Source organism: Papilio machaon, chromosome 26 (assembly GCF_912999745.1).
Source record: "Papilio machaon chromosome 26, ilPapMach1.1, whole genome shotgun sequence".
Lineage (NCBI taxonomy): Eukaryota > Metazoa > Arthropoda > Insecta > Lepidoptera > Papilionidae > Papilio > Papilio machaon.
In genome coordinates this window covers 704,118-727,768 of record NC_060011.1, presented here as the reverse complement: position 1 = coordinate 727,768, position 23,651 = coordinate 704,118, and the positions used below count along the sequence as shown (strand labels likewise).

At 32.9% G+C, this 23,651-nt stretch overlaps 1 protein-coding gene across 1 annotated transcript in view; it reads left to right on the top strand.

Moving 5' to 3' along the window:
* Positions 1-23,651, top strand: part of LOC106717941 — a 67,692-nt gene that overhangs the window by 19,295 nt on the left and 24,746 nt on the right. Inside the window, exon 3 of the mRNA XM_045684513.1 lies at positions 30-132. Coding sequence (XP_045540469.1) covers positions 30-132 — 103 coding nt within the window. The remainder of the gene's footprint in view (positions 1-29; positions 133-23,651) is intronic.

Sequence of the window (23,651 nt, the reverse complement as noted above, 5' to 3'; positions counted from 1 at the left end):
ACAAAATAATTATGCGTATTTTGTAACAGGGCCAGAAATGTCTACGCAAGTGTTCTTCCGACGAAGACTGCAAAAGCAAGAAGAAGAAATGCCTCTGCGACGGAGCGTGCGGTATGTCCTGCATAAAGCCAGGTCAGTGGACTTCTGTAAAATAACCGAAAATTATTTTTAAGTTACGTACAGCTGAGGATGTTTATTTCCTATCAATGAAGGGTCATTTGACGCTTACAATCTAATGAGAAAATTATTATAGCAAAATAAATATACAGCAACGGTTCTAGTGCCTTGGGCGAGATTTCTAGGGTGCTTCTTTTAACCAGAATTATGTGAGACAGTAATTAGCATACTAATCGTTGACATATTTTGTAATTTCTATATATGCAAGTATACTCAAGTAGTTGTCTATATTCCTTATCCTTAAGGAACTTACTTAATTTAAATAAAAAAGTTGATAATATTGAACTTATTATATTTTACGACTAACTAGATCTTGTCACGTATATTTATCGTTGGTTTCTGAGACCAAATTCAATCAGTATAAAACATGTTCTTGTCTCTGTTTTATAAGGATTTTGGTCTCAGAAACCAACCGATTAAACACTTACGGTTAATCAATTATACACATTTGTACATTAAATTAACGTCTTTCTAATTTCCCATGTATGTAATGGCGTACGCACACTAACGATTGACTAACATTAATTACGTAACACGATCCCTATTAATAAAGACCTTTGTGTATAGCATGCGATAACAATGCTATTAATGTTTAAGCGAGAAATCTCTCTATGCGAGTTATCGTCATGTCACGAAGTTTTACCCATCTCTGTAAGAGAGGAATAGAAACCTCTATAAGAGAGAAGCGTCTCCTTCAGATTTTTGAGCGTAAGTGAGAGTTGAACGTAGGCTCTGCACTTGCATTTTTTGTTGTTTATGAAACGTTATTTAAGTTCTCTTAATTAAAACTTGTAGGCTGCCTCTTTCGTGAAATTAAGACATTTAGAAAACGATTGAAAATTCTCGAATACGAAGTTTTATAATGTAAAAAATATTTGGCAAATATTAAGACAAAATGTCGGTGCACTAAGTGTTTAAGGATGCAGTACGAGAGCGAGCGTGGCGGCGGGTATGTGCTGAAAGGGGTACTACCACACCTGTATAAAACTGTGTTTGTGCACCTGTTTCGTCACTGGAAACCCAAGCTAAACATCGCTTTTAATGTGCGACGTGCCTTACACATACATGCGTCAATGCACTTTATAGCTTTCATTTTCTCATACCATCTGTTATGATGACACTTTTTATATAAGGTCACATTACTCTAATGATTCAACACTTTCCAATGAGAAGAAAAATTGCTTTTTGCTGACTATAGATGTCACCATGATCAAGAGTGGAAATAGCGTTAAATATACCACAGATAAAAAATACAATTTATTTTTTGCACAAAGTAAGTATTCTGTGGACTGTAGTAATTTTTTAAGACTGTCCATAAATTATTTATAATAAAGAAAATGAAAAAAAAGAAATACATTTAAATTTTTTATATCGCTAGAATGACGTATAACAAATTTGACAGGTGACAGATAACAGCCCACACTCGACGCTAGCGCCACCATTTCAAAGCTTTCAGTTTTTCTCCCACTTGAAATTAATCTAATTAATTAATAAACTGTCGCACTGACAGTCGTTCTATGTTCATTTAAGCAGTTACATGCTTTCAATCATAGCTCTGAGTTTTTTTACATAATCTATAGTAAAATATATTCAATATTTATTTTATTACTACTACTCTTGAAAATACCGTAAAATTTTATGTTATATTGATCTGCAAATAAAAAATTAATGTTTACACTTTAGCATATACTATCAGAATACATACCACGTATTCTCATTATCCTAACGACTCGTATCAACTAAAACCTTACAACGTTCTTTTTGTCAGCGAATTTTTGCTATTCTTTTTTCACAGCCGCCTTTCTGTATCATAGCTTTTCGTGGTTGTTTTGCTTCTCATTACCAAGCATTCGTCTTGTTTTTATGCAATACACAAGATAAAGAAAATCAAAATTAATATCATAAAGGGAACATTTTGTATGACTGTTTGTTAACACGTATAAACAAGGATATCTTACCCGGTGGACAGAAGTGAGGTTATGATAGCTCACTAGCGTCCTCCTGGGAATGTCAATAAATTGTAACAAGGTCCTTTCTGTATTGTTACTATCAAGCCCTGTTTTTTTTTTAAATTATTTTATGACATTTTCTACGTCCATGTATTTTTCGCATATTCTCTGACAGAACTAAACATGATAGCTGCGTCTCTTTCATCGGCAGAGATCCTTGTTTGGTTATAACTCCAGTAACTTTAGGAATCTGGTTGAAAATTTGTTCAGATATAGATTACAGTCTTTGATCGCGCATAGGTGCATTTTTTTATTTCCACGCGAACGTATTCGGGGGCGATAGCAAGTCGTTGTATTATTTACCGAAATCCAAATCTGCACTAGTTGTAATAAGCAATGATTGGATTTAAATTAATTAATTAAATATTTATATATTCAACTGTTGACTTGTGCTCATTAAATTTTGTATTAATAATAAATAGGATAGTAGCGTTGTGAAACGCTGCCTATTGCCACCCCTTTCATTCTCTCTGGCGAAACAGAGACAACAATATATTAAAACCAGTGTCCTAGTTGAAAGTCACAACATCGAAGTGTTGTGTTTCTAAATGTAAATAAATTTCTAACCCTTTATAATGGATTATAAAAGGGTCAAGGTCAAAAGGATAATGGTAAGGGTAAGTCTGTTAGATCGAATTAAAAACAATATTAAAGCAAAATACTTAAACCTTTCTAAAAAAAGGAGGCAAACGAGATTCGTCAAAATTCCGAAGTGACCGCTTTTTTATATCATAAGGTGGCAAACGAGCAAGAGGTAACCTGAATCCGCCTAAATAGCGAAGCGACCGCTGCCCATACACATCTGCAACTGCAGACGCGTTGCCTATCTTTAATCGACAGAGAAGGGGATACACAGATAGAGGATATATCCTCTTCTCAAGCGTCCCTCCTCCGTCAAATCCACTTTCTCTTCCCATCCTTTCTATATAAAAAAACTGTGAGAAAGAATCAACACTCACACAACTTGATACTTTTCGTTGTTTACTACTTACAGTAAACAACGAAAAAAGAGTCGCTTCGTAATGGACTTTAATATTAAACTAGCTTTTACCCGCGACTCCGTCCGCGCGGAATAAAAAATATCCTATGTCCTTTTCCTGGTTCTAAGCTACCTGCCCACCAATTTTCAGTGAAATCGATTCAGCCGTTCTTGAGTTATAAATGGTGTAACTAACACGACTTTCTTTTATATATATAGATAGATAGATGAAAATAATGTTACTAAATATTTTAGTGTTGTTTGTTTTCTTTGTCACCTTTGAATAAATTCACGTTTAAAGTAACATTGCAGACATTTTTAAATTGATATCAAAATTGTCTACTGGCTTTTGGCCGCGAACTTATTCACGTATACAGTTAGTAAAAATATTTTCTTATTTAATTTTCTTGGGAACGTTGTATTTAGAAAAAAGAATGAGGTCATAAACTATAACAAAGTGTATTGAAATTAAATTCTATTGCTATAAGCGTGAGCTAAGTGAGTCGTTTTCCCCGGGGAGGTTCCCGGGAACCTAATTAGGTGGAAAATTTCTTTGTTATTAACTATCATGGAATGTTGAATGTCTTCGGGTCAGTTGGTTTGTCAATGTATTTGCAGTAAATTCATGTCATATTCATTTATTCACTTATTATCTATATAATACATTTTATAAAAAAAATAACAAAATATATTATATAAAAATACCACCGGCTGCGGAATCCCATTACTCAAACAACCAGTGGTGAGGGCTACAGAGACAGGAACCTCCTAACTATGAGCGCGGTTTCTAAAATAACTGCCTTTTGTATCAGGCCCTTAATCCAACTGTTTAGCGAGATCTTCTTAAGATGTTGGTCGAAAAAAAATACTTTAGTATAAAGTATATCTTTATACTAAACTAGCTTTTACCCGCGACTCCGTCCGCGCGGAATAAAAAATAGAAAACGGGGTAAAAATTATCCTATGTCCGTTTCCTGGTTCTAAGCTATCTGCCCACCAATTTTCAGTAAAATCGATTCAGCCGTTCTTGAGTTATAAATGGTGTAACTAACACGACTTTCTTTTATATATATAGATTATTTTTTTTTTATAAAGAAATACTTTAGTATTAACAAAGGTTAGTTAGGTACATAAAGACACAATAATTGTACTCGACTTCTAGTTACACTAGAGCATTATTTTCTATGCTTCCTTTTTTATGCGACTTTTTTGTCTTATTTAATTTAGAAGTTTTTGTTTGTGCGTCACAATTTTTCTCTATGGCATAGGTTTTTTTATGGATAACATTAGTTGAGAGTTTACAATTCTCTTCGTTATTCGCTAGATATGAAATAGGTCAAGTGAATGTTGTAGCGCAAGTAAGTTATTGCTTCTCGTCTCATTATGAAAAAGATTTAATTAATGAAATTTACTTACGTTACATTTCATATAAACTAATTAAACTTTAAAAGCAATTTCTAAACTACAAAAATACCTATTTAAATTTTAGTTCAAATATTACGCTATGAAATAGGCGAAAGTTACGTATTTAATACGTAACTACTTATATTATAAATGCGAATTTTTAGATGAATGGATGTTTGTTTGAAGGTGAACAGCTCAACGGTTCTCGATGAAATCTGGTATAGATGTGAATAGTCTGGAAGAACACATAGGCTACTAAATAATAGTTTAAAAACATTCTTAGTACTTATTTTTTACAAAAGTAACTAGATGGCGTTGTATTTAATTTTCAAATGTTGTTGGTTTTTTTTATCAAAAGGTAGTAACCGAGTAAACGGCCACCTGGATTCACAGCAATATCGTGGCTACCGTTGCCCATAAACATCCGCAAATGCAGATGCGTTGCCAACCTTTAATCAACGGAGAAGGGGACGCTCGGAAAAAGTATATTTCTCCATGTTAAGCGTCCCAAATTCACTTCCCCTTCCCATCCTTTCTTAATAATAAAAGGGTGGGAAGGGAAAGAGGACTAAAATTAGGCCTCTATTTTTATTATAATTATAGTAACAATTTTCAATAATGTGTGATGGAAATTATTGTAGTAATGAATTTATGCGTAGTTTTATTTACTTCGTTCGTGATATCTTTCTATTTATAATTTTTTTACACTCCTTTTGATTTTATTTTTCGTTAAAAATTGCTCAGTTTCTTTTTTAATTATAAAGATAAATTGTGAATCCATCTAAGACATTGCTTTCGTAAGTCAAACTCTCATTGTTTCCAGTCGCTGGAGCTTCGGAAAATATAATTAAAATTTGTCTTAATTTGTAAGACAAAATTTTTTTATTTTATAGACTCTTAACAATATTTTTTTTTGAATACAATAAAAAAAAAGTATTGATTATTGTATGGTAATCATAATTATTAGTAATTAAAAAAGTACAGTTTAACGATTTTGGAAAAATCGAAGTTATTTTTGCTCACATTATTATTTGGAACTTATAGTTTATGAAAATTCATAACCGAAATCTTCGCTGTGTATACAAAACTGTCATTTATTTTTCTAAAAATAAACCATTTTCCGTACTGAAAATGTACAGGTCGGGAAAATGTTAGAAGAATAAAAAAAACTTTAATGAAAACGTGTTGGAAGTCGTCGAAAAACAGAAGTGGAGTGGGCTGCGGCCACTTGACCTTGTTACATCAAAGCCTGCTGTTTGTACATACATATAACACGTAAGAACGCTGATAGATGAATGGCTTACTTACTGATACTATGTATTCCTTAAATGTATATTTAGTGAGAAAAATCTACACTTGATAATACGATATGAAGTTATTATTCAATGTTACATGCTTCTTCCTAATATAATAAATGAAAAAGTTTTCATGGATGGATGTTTGATTGAAGGTATCGTAACGGCTCATGGGATCGTGATGAATTTTGGCACAAAAAAACTTAATAAGTAGTCTATATGTTCTTCCAGACTATGTTCTACATCTGTGCCAAATTTCATCAAGATCCATTAAGCTGTCCCGGAGATACCTTCAAACAAACATCCATACATCTAAACTTTCGCATTTATAATATTATTAAGATTATATAACATATTTTATTTATTCTGTAAAAAGCTCTGCAAGTTATATTGTCGTGTTTCTTTCGTTGAAATATTCCGAACGTAACGTAACCTAAATTCGTATTAGAGCTTTGTCTGCGTTGAACTGTGCATATATTGAAAATCTTATTGCAGGTTTCCGTGCAATATACCACGTATTTCGTCGGAAATGGAGGTAGGAATTTCGAGCAATTAGACCTGTGTATCGGGATTTCATATTGAGTTATTTCGAAATGGTATTTCAGGGTATTTTGTAAGCTGTAAAATGATCTACGAATTTTGAACTTAACACGTTTAATCTATATCTATATAAAATTCTCGTGTCACAGTTTTCGTTCCCGTACTCCTCCAAAACGGCTTGACCGATTCTCATGAAATTTTGTGAGCATATTGAGTAGGTCTGAGAATCGGCCAACATCTATTTTTCATACCCCCCCCCCCCCTCATTTATTAACTGCGCGCGGACGGAGTCGCGGGCGACAGCTAGTGATACTGTAAATTTGTGTTATTAAAGTGAATTGTAAAATGAGTTGGTGACATTTAACGTGTTAACTAATCCTAGAGTTTCTTATTAATACTTTTAGTTTCTAGGAGATTCGTTCATTGAAACTTTTGCATTTATAGTAATACTAGCTGTCGCCCGCGACTCCGTCCGCGCGCAGTTAAAAAAAACTTAACAGGGGTATGAAAAATAGATGTTGGCCGATTCTCAGACCTACTCAATATGCTCACAAAATTTCATGAGAATCGGTCAAGCCATTTCGGAGGAGTTTAACCACAAACACCGCGACACGAGAATTTTATATATTAGATACATGCATGTATTTATTTCTTTTATTTGTCAAATAATAGAGCAAAGTTACAAAGCAATATTTTAAAGTTTAATGAAAAATTTCATTTTATATTACCATCAGTTCTTTTCCAAGTCATTTCCGATCTTCGTAGATAGAATTTCATTCAGGAAACAATTTCCTCGAACGTCTACTACATATAGAATTTCATTGTTAAAGCTTACTTTAAAATAAATTGTACGTTAAATAAAAATTTCATTTTGTAATACTTTGTACCTTATTATTTTCGTTGAAGCAAGTTTATAGAGAGTAAAATTATTTTCATACATTCGTATTAATAATGTTAAAGTTAACATTAAATAAATTACAATATTTAATCTTTTTTAAGGTTTTGGTGAATGTTTTTTTAATCTATGTATATAAAAGAAAGTCGTGTTAGTTACACTTTTTATAACTCAAGATTGGTCGAACTGATTTAGCTGAAAATTTATGGGGAGGTAGCTTAGAACTAGGAGACGGACATAGGAACTTTTTATCTTGTGTACATTTTTTTTATTCCGCGCGGACGGAGTCGCGGGTAAAAGCTAGTAAGTTCATAATCATTGTCATCATCATGATGCTCACTATACATCCCCACTGAGGGGCTCGGAGCTTACTCTAAGTTAGAGGTGACTAGGCTATAGTCAGTGACCCAGTGTGGGTTGATTGACTTTGAAGTGATTGGATAAAATGTAAACATTGACTAATTGAAACATTGAATTGATGTCCATTAACGTTGATTAAATAATAATAATAAAACAAAAAGATAACTAAAACCTGTGCAGAAAAGAGTACGGACCAAGCGTCTGTAGATGTGATTTTATAAAAAAAAAATAAAAAAAAAAAAAACGTTGATTAAATATGAATTATCTATATTAAGGGTTTTCCTTAGTAATCGGAAACTATTAGGGATTGTATCATCACTGAGGGGCTCAAATAATTGCTGGCTTTTCTTCAACGTAAGGACGTCGGGTAAATAATATGTAATATGTATAATATACCTATAATATGTCAATCGAAAACAAATTGGTAAATAGTGAGATTTGAACCCAGGACCAGCATATTGCAATTCAAGTGTTTAACCCTTAAGTCACCGACGTTCAGTGATTGTTTCTGTAACCATTAAATTACTCCAGATATCTTTAGTACATTCATTTTTAAATAACTTTAAAACTTTAAAGCATTATATCATTTCGAAATCCATTTGGTTTACAAAATGCTGCGTCAATCAATTGAAATTCAGTTCAGGAATGCAATATCGCTGCTGCTGAAAGTTACAGCTACGGCAACGGTTTGTGAATTGTGATGATAAATAAATAAAAAACCATGTAAAATAACATTAATATTATGGAATTGAAGAGCTTATTATTTTTAAGAAAAACTCCGTATGTAAGGTGTATGAACAAAATTTCTCTAGGAAAGAAAAATTCAATTAAGTCAGATAAATTTTCGATTTAAATATGCTCTTTTGCATATTAGTAGTTTCAGTATCACTATATTTTTTAATTATAATAGATGTTTGGATCATCCTTTGTATTTATCAAAGTTATATATTATTAAGTAGACGAACTTGACAGTCTTAAGCGCTAAGTTGTGTCTAGGGATTGCAATCCGGAAAAACGGATCCGGTAATCCGGCGGATCCGGCATCATTTAATAGTTACCGGATCCGGTACCAATATACCGGATCCGAAAACCGGATCCGGTGCTAGCAGTTTGTGGGAAAATAATATAGCTGTTGCATGAGTAGGTACTTATTTATCGTAAGTTGATTAAACTAAAGAGTTCTAAACTCATTATTGTGATAATTTTTGTCATTCATTCGTTCGACAGATTCATCAAATCATGATGGTAGCTGTTATAATCATAAATACCTATAAGACTTGTTTGTTAGCATTCTCAAATACTTTAATAATGATTTTGATTTCATTTCAGTTAATAACGTAAGATTAATTGTATCTATTAGATATTATAGTTACTTGATAATTAATATTGTTACTTATAAATTGATCTATCTGTGAAAGTGAAATCTAGAAAGACTAAGCTACTCGTTACGTCGTAAAATTATTACTAGTTACCTACACTACTAAATTTTAATTGTTTTCTTGTTGTCTATTTGTCTTAACATTGGTTAAGAAATAAAGTCGATTTTATATATTTGTGAATTATTTTTAATAAACTACCTACATATAAGTGCAGTGACACTTGATTAACTTACTTATTTTGTACTAAAAAGCGAAAATCATCTTGATTTAATCAATCCGGTCGGATCCGGTCGGATCCGGCCGGATTGATGGGAATCCGGTCGTATCCGGCCGGACTGAAAATGACGCCGGATTGCAATCCCTAGTTGTGTCCGTATGTTAAAGTTCATTGGTATTCAATTTGGAAAGCTATTTGGGTTACAACAGACTCTTCATCCGCTTGATGGTTGAGTGCTGTTCGTAGCACGCCTACGAACTACCATGAAGTGCTACGGCGTAGCGTTATCTCATACACTTTAAATTAACAACTATGTAGTCAAAATAGTTTTCTATTAAATGTACGAGTACTTAACTAATATGGACATTTTTCGAATGTCTTAAGAGTAAGTTTCTATTAGCAAACATTTAAAACAAAAATAATTTATATATTGATGAAATTTGGCGCACATGTAGAACATAGTCTGGAAGAACACATAGTCTACTTATTAAGTTTTTTTTTAATTTCGCGTGGACGGAGTCGCGGTCGATCGCTAGTACGTATAACTTATACATACCACAATTATTCATAATTTTCCGCCGACCGTGGACACATTGGTAAAGTTTATTGCTTCCATGTGAAATTGGATTTTCCCCAGTCAATTGCAAAAGCAATTTATTGGCCAGAGTTCAAAAGGATACAAATTATTAAATATACAGAGAAAATGATTTATTTCGAAATTGGGTTATTCGGTAATTCTTTAAATCCATATATATTTTTAATTTAAAAAAATAAAAAAGGCTTTTATATAATACAGACGGTAAAGTTTAAAGCACTGGTTTTATTTAGTTGAGATTATACGATGCATATTTACATACTATGTAAAAATTAATCATATAAGAAAAGGATGTGAAAGGGAGTTGGATTTGATTGAGAAAGGGACGCCTAGGAAGGGAAAATATTTTGTATATGTTCGTCTTCTCCTCTGTTGATTAGGCAACGTATCTGCAATTACTGATGAGTATGGGCAGCGGTGGCTTTCCTATTTTGGCTATTTCAAGTGGCCGGTTGCTCGCTATAATATTGAAAATATAAAACTACTAGCTATCGCCCGCGAGTCTGTCCGAGTGGAATTAAAAAAAACTTAATAAGTACCTTATGTGTTCTTTTAAACTTTGTTCTACATTTGTGCCAAATTTAATCAAGTTGCGTTGAGCCGTTCTTTAGATACTTTCAAATAAACATATATCCATCAATCAAAATATTCGCATTTATAATATTAGTAAGATTATATTTAAAAAATAATAAAAATTTAAAGGGAATAACATGCATAAATATACAAAATAATTACAATATTATCCTTTACAAGAATGAATTACGTTTCAATAACAAAATGATATATGTACTTCAAAGGAAGAAGTGTAATAAGTAAGGTAAGGGGATCAAAAAGGTCTTCGCTAAGTTATGTCAATTTTGGGACTCGACCTTTGTCTTTCATTTAAGTGTGCGAACGTTTTATATCTCAATATAACTGCGACAACCTTTGAGATGAAAATCTTCATTGATTTCTTTTCTTCAGTCGACGTTTATAAGAGCATGGAATAACTATTTTTTTTTTTTATTAAAAATTAGCTGTCGCCCGCGATCCTTTATTATTCTTCCAGACTATGTTCTATGACAAATCAGCAAGATATGTTTAGCTGTTTTGGAGTTACGTATTAACATCCATCCATCTAAACATTCGGATTTATAATATTAGTATGATTCATATAAGCCTACTTTGATAAATTTACCGAAAAAAGGGTAATAAGGGGTTATAAGAGGGACATGGTATGCAAATATCGTCATTTTTGATAGGCTTGACACTTCTTTTTAGGTTAAATAATTTAAAAAAACTACCTAAAAACACTATCTACGCGGAAGAAGTCGCGGGCACAGATAGTAAATTATTTAGCTGCTATTATATTCCATTAAAATGTAGTCTACTTTCTAAATTTTCATTCATTTTAAAGGTATTTTCATAGGTTGCTTATATGAAGTATCAAGTGTTACATAAAACGCCTTTATATAGCTTTAAATTTAAAATTGCACCCTCTTGTATTCGTACGCACTGAAGTCTGTGAGCGACGACCACTTGATCCCATTTCATCTTAAGCTTTCGTGAAATTTTTAACTTGCTCAAGTTGAATACTTCGTTTAAAAAATAATATGGAATATTTCTTAAATTCTGGCTTGAATTTAGGTTAGGATTGTTTCCTTTGTGAGGCTCATAAGGCTTGAACGAACTTTTTTTTATCATAATGTGTCAAACGAGCGAGCGACCACCTGAATTCACCAAAATAGGAAAGCGACCGCTGCCCATAGACATTTCATTTCAGATAAGTTGCTTTCCAATCGGAGGGGACGTACTATTCCTATGTATTCCCTCCTCTGACAAATCAACTTCCCATTCTCATTCTTTCCTTATAATAAAAGGGTGGGAAGGGAAAGAGGACTAAAATTAAGCCCCTAGAAACATTTAATTTTTATTCTTCGTATTTATTAGAATACGGATGGTTACAAATGTAGGAGAAGACTGAAGAAAGTATGGATGTTGAATAAGAAGGCTGATAGAGATACATACTATGTCAAACTTACGTAGGGAAAGGGGTGGAAGTTGATAAAGAGGGAATTCTCTTTGAGCTTCTGTTCGTTAAAGAGTTACAGACAGACTTATTATTTTATTATTATTTTACTAGTACATCTTACTTATATAATAAACGCGAAAGTTTGGATGGATGGATGGATTGATGTTTGTATCTCCAGAACGGCTATACGGATCTAGAAATTTGGCACAAATGTAGAACATAGGAAGAACACATAAGCTACTAATTATTTTTCATTTCGGGCAGACGGAGTCGCGGGCGATAGTATGTTTAATATATTTTCACTGGCGATAACTATAAAAAGTTTTTCGTTATTTACAATGACCAAAAACATGCAAAATTTATTAGGCTTTTGCTTTAAGAGCATAAATTTTATTCAGTCGACTGGACACTACATCCATCACTTGTACTGCATCGGATTGTGCTCAATTTCTCGGAATTAATTTATTGGCAATCACACGACATAATCGATGACTATTACGAATAAGGGCTAATGTACAAATTGATAACTTTTCAAGAGAGGTTCTCAAAGTTTCAACCATATAGGAAAAGGACGCATAGGTTTTTTACTTCAGCAAAAAATAAGATTAACTTCTTTAAATGTGTATATTTTTAAGAGGTAGATTTTAACACAAAGAAGTAAAAGTCAATTAGTTACTTTGGTACATATACATAAGAGTCATCGTGTACTGAATTTGATTAGGGAATAATGAAAAATGGAAAATAATTTATTGACATCCAAAAATACAGTGAATCTGTATCGCGACGCGCGCCTTTATTGTATAATAAGTATGATATAATCATAAAGATTTAAATTAAGGACGAATTAAATTGCAACGAAATATTTCTGTACCATTATTATAATAAGACTAGCTGTCGCCCGCAACTCCGTCCGCGCGTAGTTTAAAAAAAACTTAATAGGGGTATGAAAAATAGATGTTGACCGATTCTCAGACCTACTGCTCACAAAATTTCATGAGAATCGGTCAAGCCGTTTCGGAGGAGTACGGGAACGAAAACTGTGACACGAGAATTTTATTTATTAGATTTGTTTATTTATATGCATTAAATAGGCTCTGAAACTGCTGAACCGATTGAAAGCAAAACTTAGTAAAAAGTCTACGTGTTCTTCCAGACAGTATTCTATATTTATACTAAATTTCATCTAGATCCATGCAACCATTCTGGAGATACCTAATAATAAACATTCTTCTCTCGTTATTGTAGTAGTTAATCAGTAGAATTTTAAACTAATGTACAATTAAAAACGTTTTATTAATAACTAGTTGTCGCCAACGGCTCCGTCCGGCCGACATTTAAAATAAATTAATAAGTAGTCTATGTGTTCTTCCAGACTATGTTCTACGTCTGTGTCAAATTTCATCAAGATCCGTTCCGGAGATACCTTCAAACAGACATCCATTTAAACATTCGCATTTATAATATTAGCAAGATTTACTTAAATTTTATCGTAAACTAGCTTTTACCCGCGACTCCGTCCGCGCGGTATAAAAATAGAAAACGGGGTAAAAATTATCCTATGTCCGTTTCCTGGTTCTAAGCTACCTGCCTACCAATTTTCGACTAAATCTGTTCGACCGATCTTGAGTTATAAATAGTGTAACTAACACGACTTTCTTTTATATATATAGATTCATATCTCGAATATACTTAGTTGCAGCGTCCGATAAACTAAACCACACAGCACTTTGGTAAGTCCTAGTAATTTAAGATAGGAGAAGCCTCGGAGGTTATCCGGTACGATTTATGTTCTCCTGGTACAATGACTTTACAAGGATTCCATTACGCGGCGGTTTTTCACTACAACACAGCTTATTTTTCTCTGAAAATTTATGTGCTTTAATTTATAAATAGCTGGATTAATTTTAAACATTATAATTAAAAAGGGTCTAAAAAAATTGTAACATAAAATTTTACAATCGTTTTAAGAACAGTCGTATTTATAAGTTTTTTTTTTATTTAAATCTTTTATTATTCTTTTAAACCTTTATTCCACATATTTACTTATTTTCTGATTTTATATATTTTTCTTAATATTAACTAAAATAATAAATATTATTATTATTATTATATCAAAAGATGGCAAACGAGCAAACGGCTACCTGAATTAGCCGAAAAAGCGAGACATCCGCAAATGCAGATGTGTTGCCTACCTTTAATTAACGGAGAAGGGGAGGCATACAAATAGGATATTTCTCCTTCCTATGCGTTTCCTCTTCCGCCAAACCCACTTCCCCTCCCCATCTTTCCTTAATAAGAAAAGGGTGGGAAGGAAAAGAGTACTAAAATTAGGCCTCCGACACCACAATCATCAGACGAAACGCGGAATTGCTTCCACTTCACGGTTATCTTCTGTGTGGTCGTGGTATTTCACCAGACGAGGCCCAACAAATAATGTTGTTGCGGGATCTACCACTGTTAAATCAAGAATCTTTTTCTAGAACTAATATCGTAATCCACAATTGGATTAAGCATGAAATTTAATTTAATCGAAATGGGTAGTAAATAAACTTCCTTGACTGTGTAATTTGAAAACCCAAGGGAAGGTAAGGGTCGTAATCAATACCCAATATTAATAAATACCTTTGTATAAAAGTAATTAGTATTCTGTAGGCCAGCTGTGCCATTCATGAATATTACAGTTTCTAGCCTTTGTCCCTTAAACGGTCAGGTGCTGTTACCCGGGTCAACGAAAACTATAGTAAACTAAGTAAAGCTTAGTTAGTTAATGGAATTTTGTCATTGTATAGGTTCGATTTTCAAAAGACATTGTTTTTAGGTGATATACCTTCGGTTTCTGAGAACAAAATCTCTGAAACATATCGTCGTCTCTTTCATTATCTGTGACAAAATAGAGTAATATATTTTGAACAGGGATTCTTGTATCAGGAAGCAAAGACGGTAGGGCTAAGTAGATACGATTGGGAGTGGAGATTGAAACGATGAAAGGTCAATCTGGAAGGTAAAAACCTGGTGAGCAGCTCTCATAGAATATATTAAAGAAAGGGAGATGATAACAGATCAAAACTTTGACAAACGAGAAGTGGCAAACAAGCGAACGGCCACCTGAGTTCGCCGAAATAGCAAAGCGACCGCTGCGTATGACATACACAATTTCAGAAACTTTACCTACCTCTAATCCTTATAAGAATTCCCTTCCTAAGTATTCCTTCCTCCGTCAAACCCACTTCCCCTTACCGCCCTTTCCTTATAAGAAAAAGGGTGGGAAGTAAAAGCGGACTAAAATTATTTCGTCTACTCCCAATTCGTCTATTTGGTTGTTTGTTAAACATTCAACATAAATAACATTAATAAACTTAATTATAAATACACGTGAAACTACAAAGAAAAACGATTTAAAATTAACTTTGAAAACGACAATACTGGTTGTGGGTTTCCTATAATTTCCAATATAAATTTTGTCCGGATATCCGTTGGGACGTAATGCAATGGATTTCATCCAGGCCGTCGAATGCAATTTCTTGGAACCGGTCCAAAATTATGACCACTATAAACTTGAAGTTTGGTGACCGGAATGCTTAGATTTGAAAGTTACGTCGCACATTATTTCTATAGTATTAAAAAAGGAAAGATTTGTATTTTTATATGTATGTGAGGCAAAAACTACTGGACCTATTTCAAAAATTCTTACACCATTAGAATGCTACATTATCCCTGAGTAACATGTTATAACCCGTCTATAAAATAAATTATATTGGAATGAACTATTTTCAAGTAGATTCTCTTCCAATATAAATTATCAGGTTAATATGAAATGAACCGTTTTTAAGAATTTGATGGCATTCTTTATAACTTGTCACCAAACTCACTCTTTGCGTAGCAGATGGATTTGGCGGAAGAGGGGACGCGTAGGAAGGGGAAATATACTTTTCTGTACGTCCCCTTCTCCGTTGATTAAAGGTAGGTAACGCATTTGCATTTGAGGATGTACCTATATATGGGCAGCGGTCGCTTCGCCATTTCAACGAATTCAGGAAACCTTTTGAAATAAAAACCAACATTACAAAATTGAAAACAACGCCATCTAGTTATTTTCGTATAAAATGAGCACTAAGAATATTATATTTATTTTGTTTTTAAACTATAAGCAATTGATTTAATATATAATTCCTTATAATTATAACAACTACTATAGAAGAATATAAATGAAATAAAAGTTATATTGTAGAAGGTAGACGCAAATACTTTCTGGTCGTTGTTATGCATGAGTGTGGGAAGGGATTACGTCGGTAGCGAGCTGGAGAGCAATGAAGAATCGCGGCGAAGATATCGTAAAGTGTTTTATATTCAAGTCATGAAAAGCCCGATAGAAAGCTTTCGAGATATGACAAGACGTTATAGTTGGACATTGTAGTCTTGATACTTTGAATTTATATATTATACTGAACTTTTATTTACCAAATAAAAGATTTTTTTTGTCCATTATATATTTATAGTCCCCCGTTACTTTGTTCATGTGATATTTGGAAAAAAAACTGATTTAGTCAGTTATACGATATGCCACACAGTTATCTATTTTTTTCGGCTTTTTTGAATCTAAACTTTCCCATGTTTTTAATATGAGTCAGATTTTAATTAAAATTCACTATTAAACTTCGTTAGATTTATTATTTTATTATTTAAATTATTTATAAATTATTAACCTTTGTAAATTTTGCTTGACCTATTCGTGTCATTTAATAATAATACGAATGCACGCACTACGAGTTACCTTCAATATTGTCATTGGAGAATTTCTCATGAAACTAACGTATTGTTCATTGTTATATGTCGTTTTATTGTGCGAACGATTGACAGTACTTAATAGTACAAACGCACTTGAGGTCATATCTAAATCTTACAGATATTATCAATATAGCCAGGTCATAGAGCTAGAAAATAGAAGAATACATGGGCTACTATTTTTTTTTATAAATTCCGAGCAGTCGGAACCGCGGGTAACAGCTAGTTATATTATAAATGCGTTTGGATATTTTCTTTACACGTAACTTCTGAATGGCTTAATGGATCTGTATGAAATATGGAACAAAGATAGGTTACAGTCTGGAATAGCGAATGTATAGCGAGCTTCTTGTTGTGTTGAAGTAACAATCATTATCAAGCTACCCTTATCCCTATAGAGGGTCGGAACAGTATGTTACTACTCCTCCATACATTAATAACATACATTGAAGTAACAATACAACAAGAACAACAATTGTTATTGTTGTATTGAAGTTAATCTATCTTCTATTTATATCTATCTATATATATAAAAGAAAGTCGTGTTAGTTACACTATTTATAACTCAAGAACGGCTGAATCGATTTGACTGAAAATTGGTGGGCAGGTAGCTTAGAACCAGGAAACGGACATAGGATATTTTTTACCCCGTTTTCTATTTTTTATTCCGCGCGGACGGAGTCGCGGGTAAAACCTAGTTATTGATAAATTTAATAGTAAAATATTATATATTCTACATAAATTAGGCATCGCTTGACCTTATTAAGTTTGTACATTTTTAACTATTTAAAGTTTTGACGAGGGACTCTCTTAATTAGCCATCATTGAACTTGTTACGTAATCTCTCAGCTTCATGTCATTAAAATTAATGTCAGAAAGGTTGATTCAATTTATTTCATCACGATATTAAAAAGTTTTTATTCATTTTTACTTTCACCTTTGACCTTTCATCTTATACGTCGTCACCCACTCATTCTGTTTTGTACGTAATAATTTTACGCCTAGATAAATCTAAATAATATTTACTAGAGCAATATCCTATGTCATAAGTCTATCTTATATATATAAAAGAAAGTCGTGTTAGTTACACTGTTTATAACTCAAGAACGGCTGAATTGATTTGACTGAAAATTGGTGGGCAGTTAGCTTAGAACCAGGAAACGGACATAGGATAATTTTTACCCCGTTTTCTATTTTTTATTCCGCGCGGACGGAGTCGCGGGTAAAAGCTAGTACTTTATAAAAATACAATATGTAATTCTGAACTGCAATAGTATCAAAACGATTAACTACAATTCAAACTGAACTTTAAATTTTAAAATAGCGCCATCTAGTTAAATTTTAATAAATTATATTTAACAAGTTAACAGCATATTTATAACGTAGAATTAATCCTTTGTTATTTTATAATTTAAAAAAACTATAAAAGTCATTGTTTAATTTCCAAGTATTTCAATTATCAATAATCCGATATTTTACTCCAATTAGGCCCCATCGAATATAATTCCCTGATCAGATTGCTTCTCTCCCTGAGGTCTGTTATGATTTATTGCAGTGATTAGTATGTATCATTTATTAAGGCTGTATTAGCTACAAATAGTATGCTTAAACTTTTGGTATTTTTATGATTTACTTCATAGTCTGATTAGGAATAAAAAAAACTCCTTGAAGAAAATATTTTGTATGGGGATTTAATAAAGGAGGTCAATTTCATAAGTGCATTTCACTAAAAATTACTTAATATATAAGTTAAAATACCAGAACGGCTGGACGGGACTTTGACTGGAAGGTAACTGATGCACGCCGGTATGCTATAGATTATTATTTTTTATTCTGCGTTGATGAAATCTCAGGCAGTAATAATCTCAAGTTTTTTTTTTCCTAATTTTAGTTTAAATTAATTCGTGTCTGTATCAGAAACCACGACAAAGTTAAGATAAGTGATAACGTGGTGAATGAGCCAAAAGCTCGCAAACTTCTGAAGCTCGTTTGAGCTAATTGAGCTTTTAAAGTGAGCCAGCAGTTAACAGGAAACTTTGTAGACGCCGCTGCTTTAATGTTCCAAGTTTACTAAAGTGTTTAGATATTTATAAACACGTAGTCAATTTTAGAAGAAACAGAAAAGAAAAAGACACGAAATACTGTTAGAAAAATGATACTTAAGTTGATGAGAATATTAGGAATATTTAAGAATTTATCGTAGAAAAATGTACTTTTTCTATAGTATACATTTTCTTGTTTTATATTAGTTTTGGCATAATTAATGTATATTTAAAGAACGAACGATAAATTTGCGGCTGACATTTTTGTAATAATACTGGATTGTGTATCAATTTGTAACAGTATAATACTCCTAGGCTCGATTAATTCAGTATAGATATAGGACGAGGCTCCGACACTCCCATTAATTCTGTCCCGCAGTGTACGGGTGATTTATGCGAGCAATTAACTCGACTCATTTGTTCGGGGGCTTTGCTCTCGCGGGCTAGGAATTGTGAAAATCCTTATGAGTACAGTTGGAATGCATGGATTTTATAATTATCGTGAATGACAATGCAAAATTTACCTTCATGCATAAGGTAAAATAAATCAACGAAACGCAAAGGGTTTAATCAAAGAGCTACTTACGCAATACAATGTTGTAGAGATTCGTATACGGCGTGCGTTGCCGACATTTCTATATGTCATCGCCGAAGCAAGTCGCTCGCAACCTGTTTGTCAAGAACGTCGTGAAAAAAGTTGCTGTGATTTTCAATTTTTATGGTCGAATAAATCTATACAGCTGTCTTGTAATCGTCGTGCCTGTACTTACTGAGTAGACGACGCGCGTCGACGATTTTACGTTGTGTGCCTATGTTATCATCGCGACGCAACCATACAATATTAGTTTCGACAACTTACGTTGCATTTTGTACAAAGGGAATACTTTGTTTTATTGCTTTTTAATACGTCAAAAATAAGTTAATACAAAATATTATGGACTTAGAGAATTAGCGCGTCATCAAAAATAATCGCAAAAAAAAATATCGTATCTTAACTATTTAGTTGTTTAGTTCAACACGATAACATGAAATGTTCTTTGAATCCGGATACAAACAATAAAACGTTCTATCGTAAACTAGTTAAATAAAACTGGGACTACCCTACAAGCGTTTAAATCGTGCAGACAAACGAGCCGCGTGCCCGCTACGGAAATGCTACGGAAGTTAAACGTTGTAAATTTTGTTGCACATCCGATAGTACTGGATTTATTATTTTAATATTGTTTTTCTTGTATTACGAGAGAAAATGTGAAAAGTTTTAAAAGAAATTCAGTAGATCCATATACGTTTTCTGACTCAATTTTTTTTTATTTAAAGACGTATTATGATGTGATTAGAAAGACTTTTCTACTATTTTAGTTAAACAACGTCATTCAAAATTAAACCTTTTTTTGTATTGTTATTTTTCAAACAGTTACTGTTACAATTAGTCGATAAATGGTTTTCCTTATTGGAAATTTGATTAAAGAAATCTCCACTAAAAGTTTATCTTAATGCCCAATTCAGGAGAGCGGAAATTAATTTTTAATCTTGCTTCTTACTAATATTATAAATGCGAATGTTTAGATGAATGGATGAATAGATGGAGGCACGGTTATAGAACATAGTCTGGAAGAACATTTAGGCTACTATTTTATTTTTATACCGCGTGTACGGAGTCACGGCCGACAGCTAGTATTCTAAATTCAAAATACATTCGTCACGGAAATCCTGCCAGTAATTTATCACGAAAATTCTACGTTTAACAAATGAAAACGTTCCACGTTTCCGAGGTGATATCTTCATAAAATATTCATAGTGATGAATATTCATCAAAGAAATCGTAATATCACGATGAGATATAAATATTTAGCAAGCGAATATTAAAATATTATAATACTATTTAAATATTAAAATACTAATCTAATATATAAAATTCTCGTGTCACAGTTTTCGTTCCCGTACTCCTCCGAAACGGCTTGAGCGATTCTCATGAAATTTTGTGAGCATATTCAGTAGGTCTGAGAATCGGCCAACATCTATTTTTCATTTTTTTTTATCTGCGCGCGGACGGAGTCGCGTGCGACAGCTAGTTTATATATATAACTGTCGGGGTGGCTCGCTATCAGAATTATTATTAATTGAGATCACTTTTAATCACTTGGGTAATATCGGTTTCAAGGAATACACTGGTTATCACTTCTCAACTGGTTATAATTGATTCATTGGCTCATGTACAACAAACAATGCTTTAGCTACGATCCATATTTCCAGAATGACCAATCCCAGACGCGCATCGTACAAGAAGTCTCTTAGAACGTAGCTCGTGTTCTAATTTCGATTTATTAAAGTTGATTTCTTCTTCTGATTGCGACATATACATTATACTTATCACTCCATAATATTATATTAAATGATTCAAAAAGCTTTGTATTTTCTTTACGATTAAAAAGAAATGTACACAAACTCCCGCAATCAATGTTTGTTATGAATAAATTCAAAAACTACTGGCTCAGAATTCAAAAAATCTATCTCCGTTTAAAGACACATTATCTCTGAGTGGTGTAAGCTATACTTAATATTGTTATGAAGTATTTAAAAAATTGTTTTGCTAGTAAGACATTTTATTAATCTTAATCCCCTTTTAGGCCTAATTTTAATCCCCTTTCCCTTCCCACTCTTTTATTATTAGGAAAGGATGGGAAGGGGAAGTGGATTTGGCGGAAGAGGGGACGCATAGGAAGGAGAAATATTATCTTCCTGTGCGTCCCCTTCTCCGTTGATTAAAGGTAGGCAACGCACCTGCATTTGCAGATGTCTATGGGCAACGGTCGCCTCGCTATTGCGGCGAATCCAGGTGGCCGTTTGCTCGTTTGCCACCTTTTGATATATAAAAAAAACAAAAAAAAACGAATATTATAAATGTGAATTTTTAGATAGATTAGTGGATGGATTTTTTTATTAGGTATCTGTCCAGAAAAGCTGAAAGTATCGCTTTAAATTGGCATAGATATAAAACAAAGAAGAACACATAGGCTACTAATTATTTTTTATTCCGCGTGGACGGAGTCGTGGACGACGGCTAGTCGGTTAATAAATACTAATCTATCTTTAGCTTAAAGCATTAATTATTTTAACACAAAGCATGCATTTCAAGTAACATCGTAACTTAATTACTGGCATAACTTAGCAAAGCACAGAGCAGGATTAATTGATGTGGGATGTTTAGAGTCTGATACAAACCTCTTTGTATTCTCTAATAGCTTACATAGAGCCTCTATTTAGTATACGAAATTAACTTTTTTTATTTATTTACTAGATTTCGCCCGCGACTCCGTCCGCGCGGAATTAACAAAAAACAAAATAAGTAGCCTATGTGTTCTTCCAGACTATGTTCTACATCTGTGCCTTTCATCAAGATCCGTTGCGCCGTACCGGAGATACCTTCTAACAAACATCCATCTATCTATCCATCCATCTATCCATCTAAACATTCTTATTTATAATATTAGTGAGAATAAGAATTGTTTAGTTTATTGATTCATATTAAATAATTTTGACACTGTACTAAAGCTCTTTATTGGCGAAAACTTCAACCATATTATTAATACCTAACAAATAATATAATACGCTATTATGAATAATTTTATCTATAAATTAAGAAAAAACACGATATATTTGGCAGGGCGTCGGTGGTTCAGTGGTTTATTTGTTACCTATATGGTACTTTAAAAACCGCTGAACGGATCTGAATTAAATTTGAATCAGAGATAGATTACTGTTTGGAATAACGAGTATAACGAATAGGATTATATAAGTTTTTTTTTTAATATTACAACCGGTCAACAGCTAGTTGTTCCATAAACTATGTTAATTTTGTTGATGTTAAACAAATCTCGTTGTATAAATAATGTCTTCGTTGTCAAAACTTTGGTAGCCCAACGATTAGTTTGAGCTTTAGTTGGCTTGCAAATTAGTCGGGGCAAAGATGGGGCAAAGCTTTCGCGATAATTATCTGAAAGCTCAGGGTCGTTAAGCTTTTACAACTTTACTGTCGTTTAGTTGCGATCGAGAAATGAATTTTTAAATTTTATATCCGTTTAAGTTTTTTATGTACCAAAATTTAATGCAAAATTGAATTTGCGTTAGGGAAAAATGTCAGAAAACAATTACGTATACCAATTTAATAGTATAATTTCAAAGACACCTCTTCTTTGTAAAACGACATCTGACAAGTGTGTCAGGACTGTGCCATAGCTAATGGAAGTTCATAATCCCTACTTATCCCACTATGTTGAACATACAAAGGAATAATTTTAGTCCTTTCTCCTTCCTACCCTTTTTTATAAGGAAAGGATGGGAAGGGAAGGTAGATTTAACAAGAATATATCCTCTTCCTATGTGTCCTCTCCTCTATCGATTAAAGGTAACGCATCTGCAATTCCGGATGTCTATGTCTTTGCTATGTAAGCTCACTCAGGCGCTTGCTCGTTTGCCACCTTATGATCTAAAAAAAAAACACAGGGGACTGTAAATTCTTTTTAGATCTTGACAAGTATCATAAACTTTTTGTACCATTACTAAAACATATATTTTGTCCAGAGTAACAGATAATACAGAGTAATAATAAATCAAATTGTTGTAAACGTAAGCTACGTTATTGAGACAAACGAGTTTGTAGTGAGCGTAGAAATTTAATTACATTTGGAATTTATGCGACATTTGTATTTACTCTGTTGCAGTTTGTGACTTTAACTTGTTTAACATTAATGTTTTAATAAATTTATTCACACTGGGAATGTAAAATTTTATATATGATACTAGCTGTCGCCCGCGACTCCGTCCGCGTGCAGTTAAAAAAAAATGAAAAATAGATGTTGGCCGATTCTCAGACCTACTGAATATGCTCACAAAATTTCATGAGAATCGGTCAAGCCGTTTCGGAGGAGTATGGCAACGAAAACTGTGACACGAGAATTTTATATAT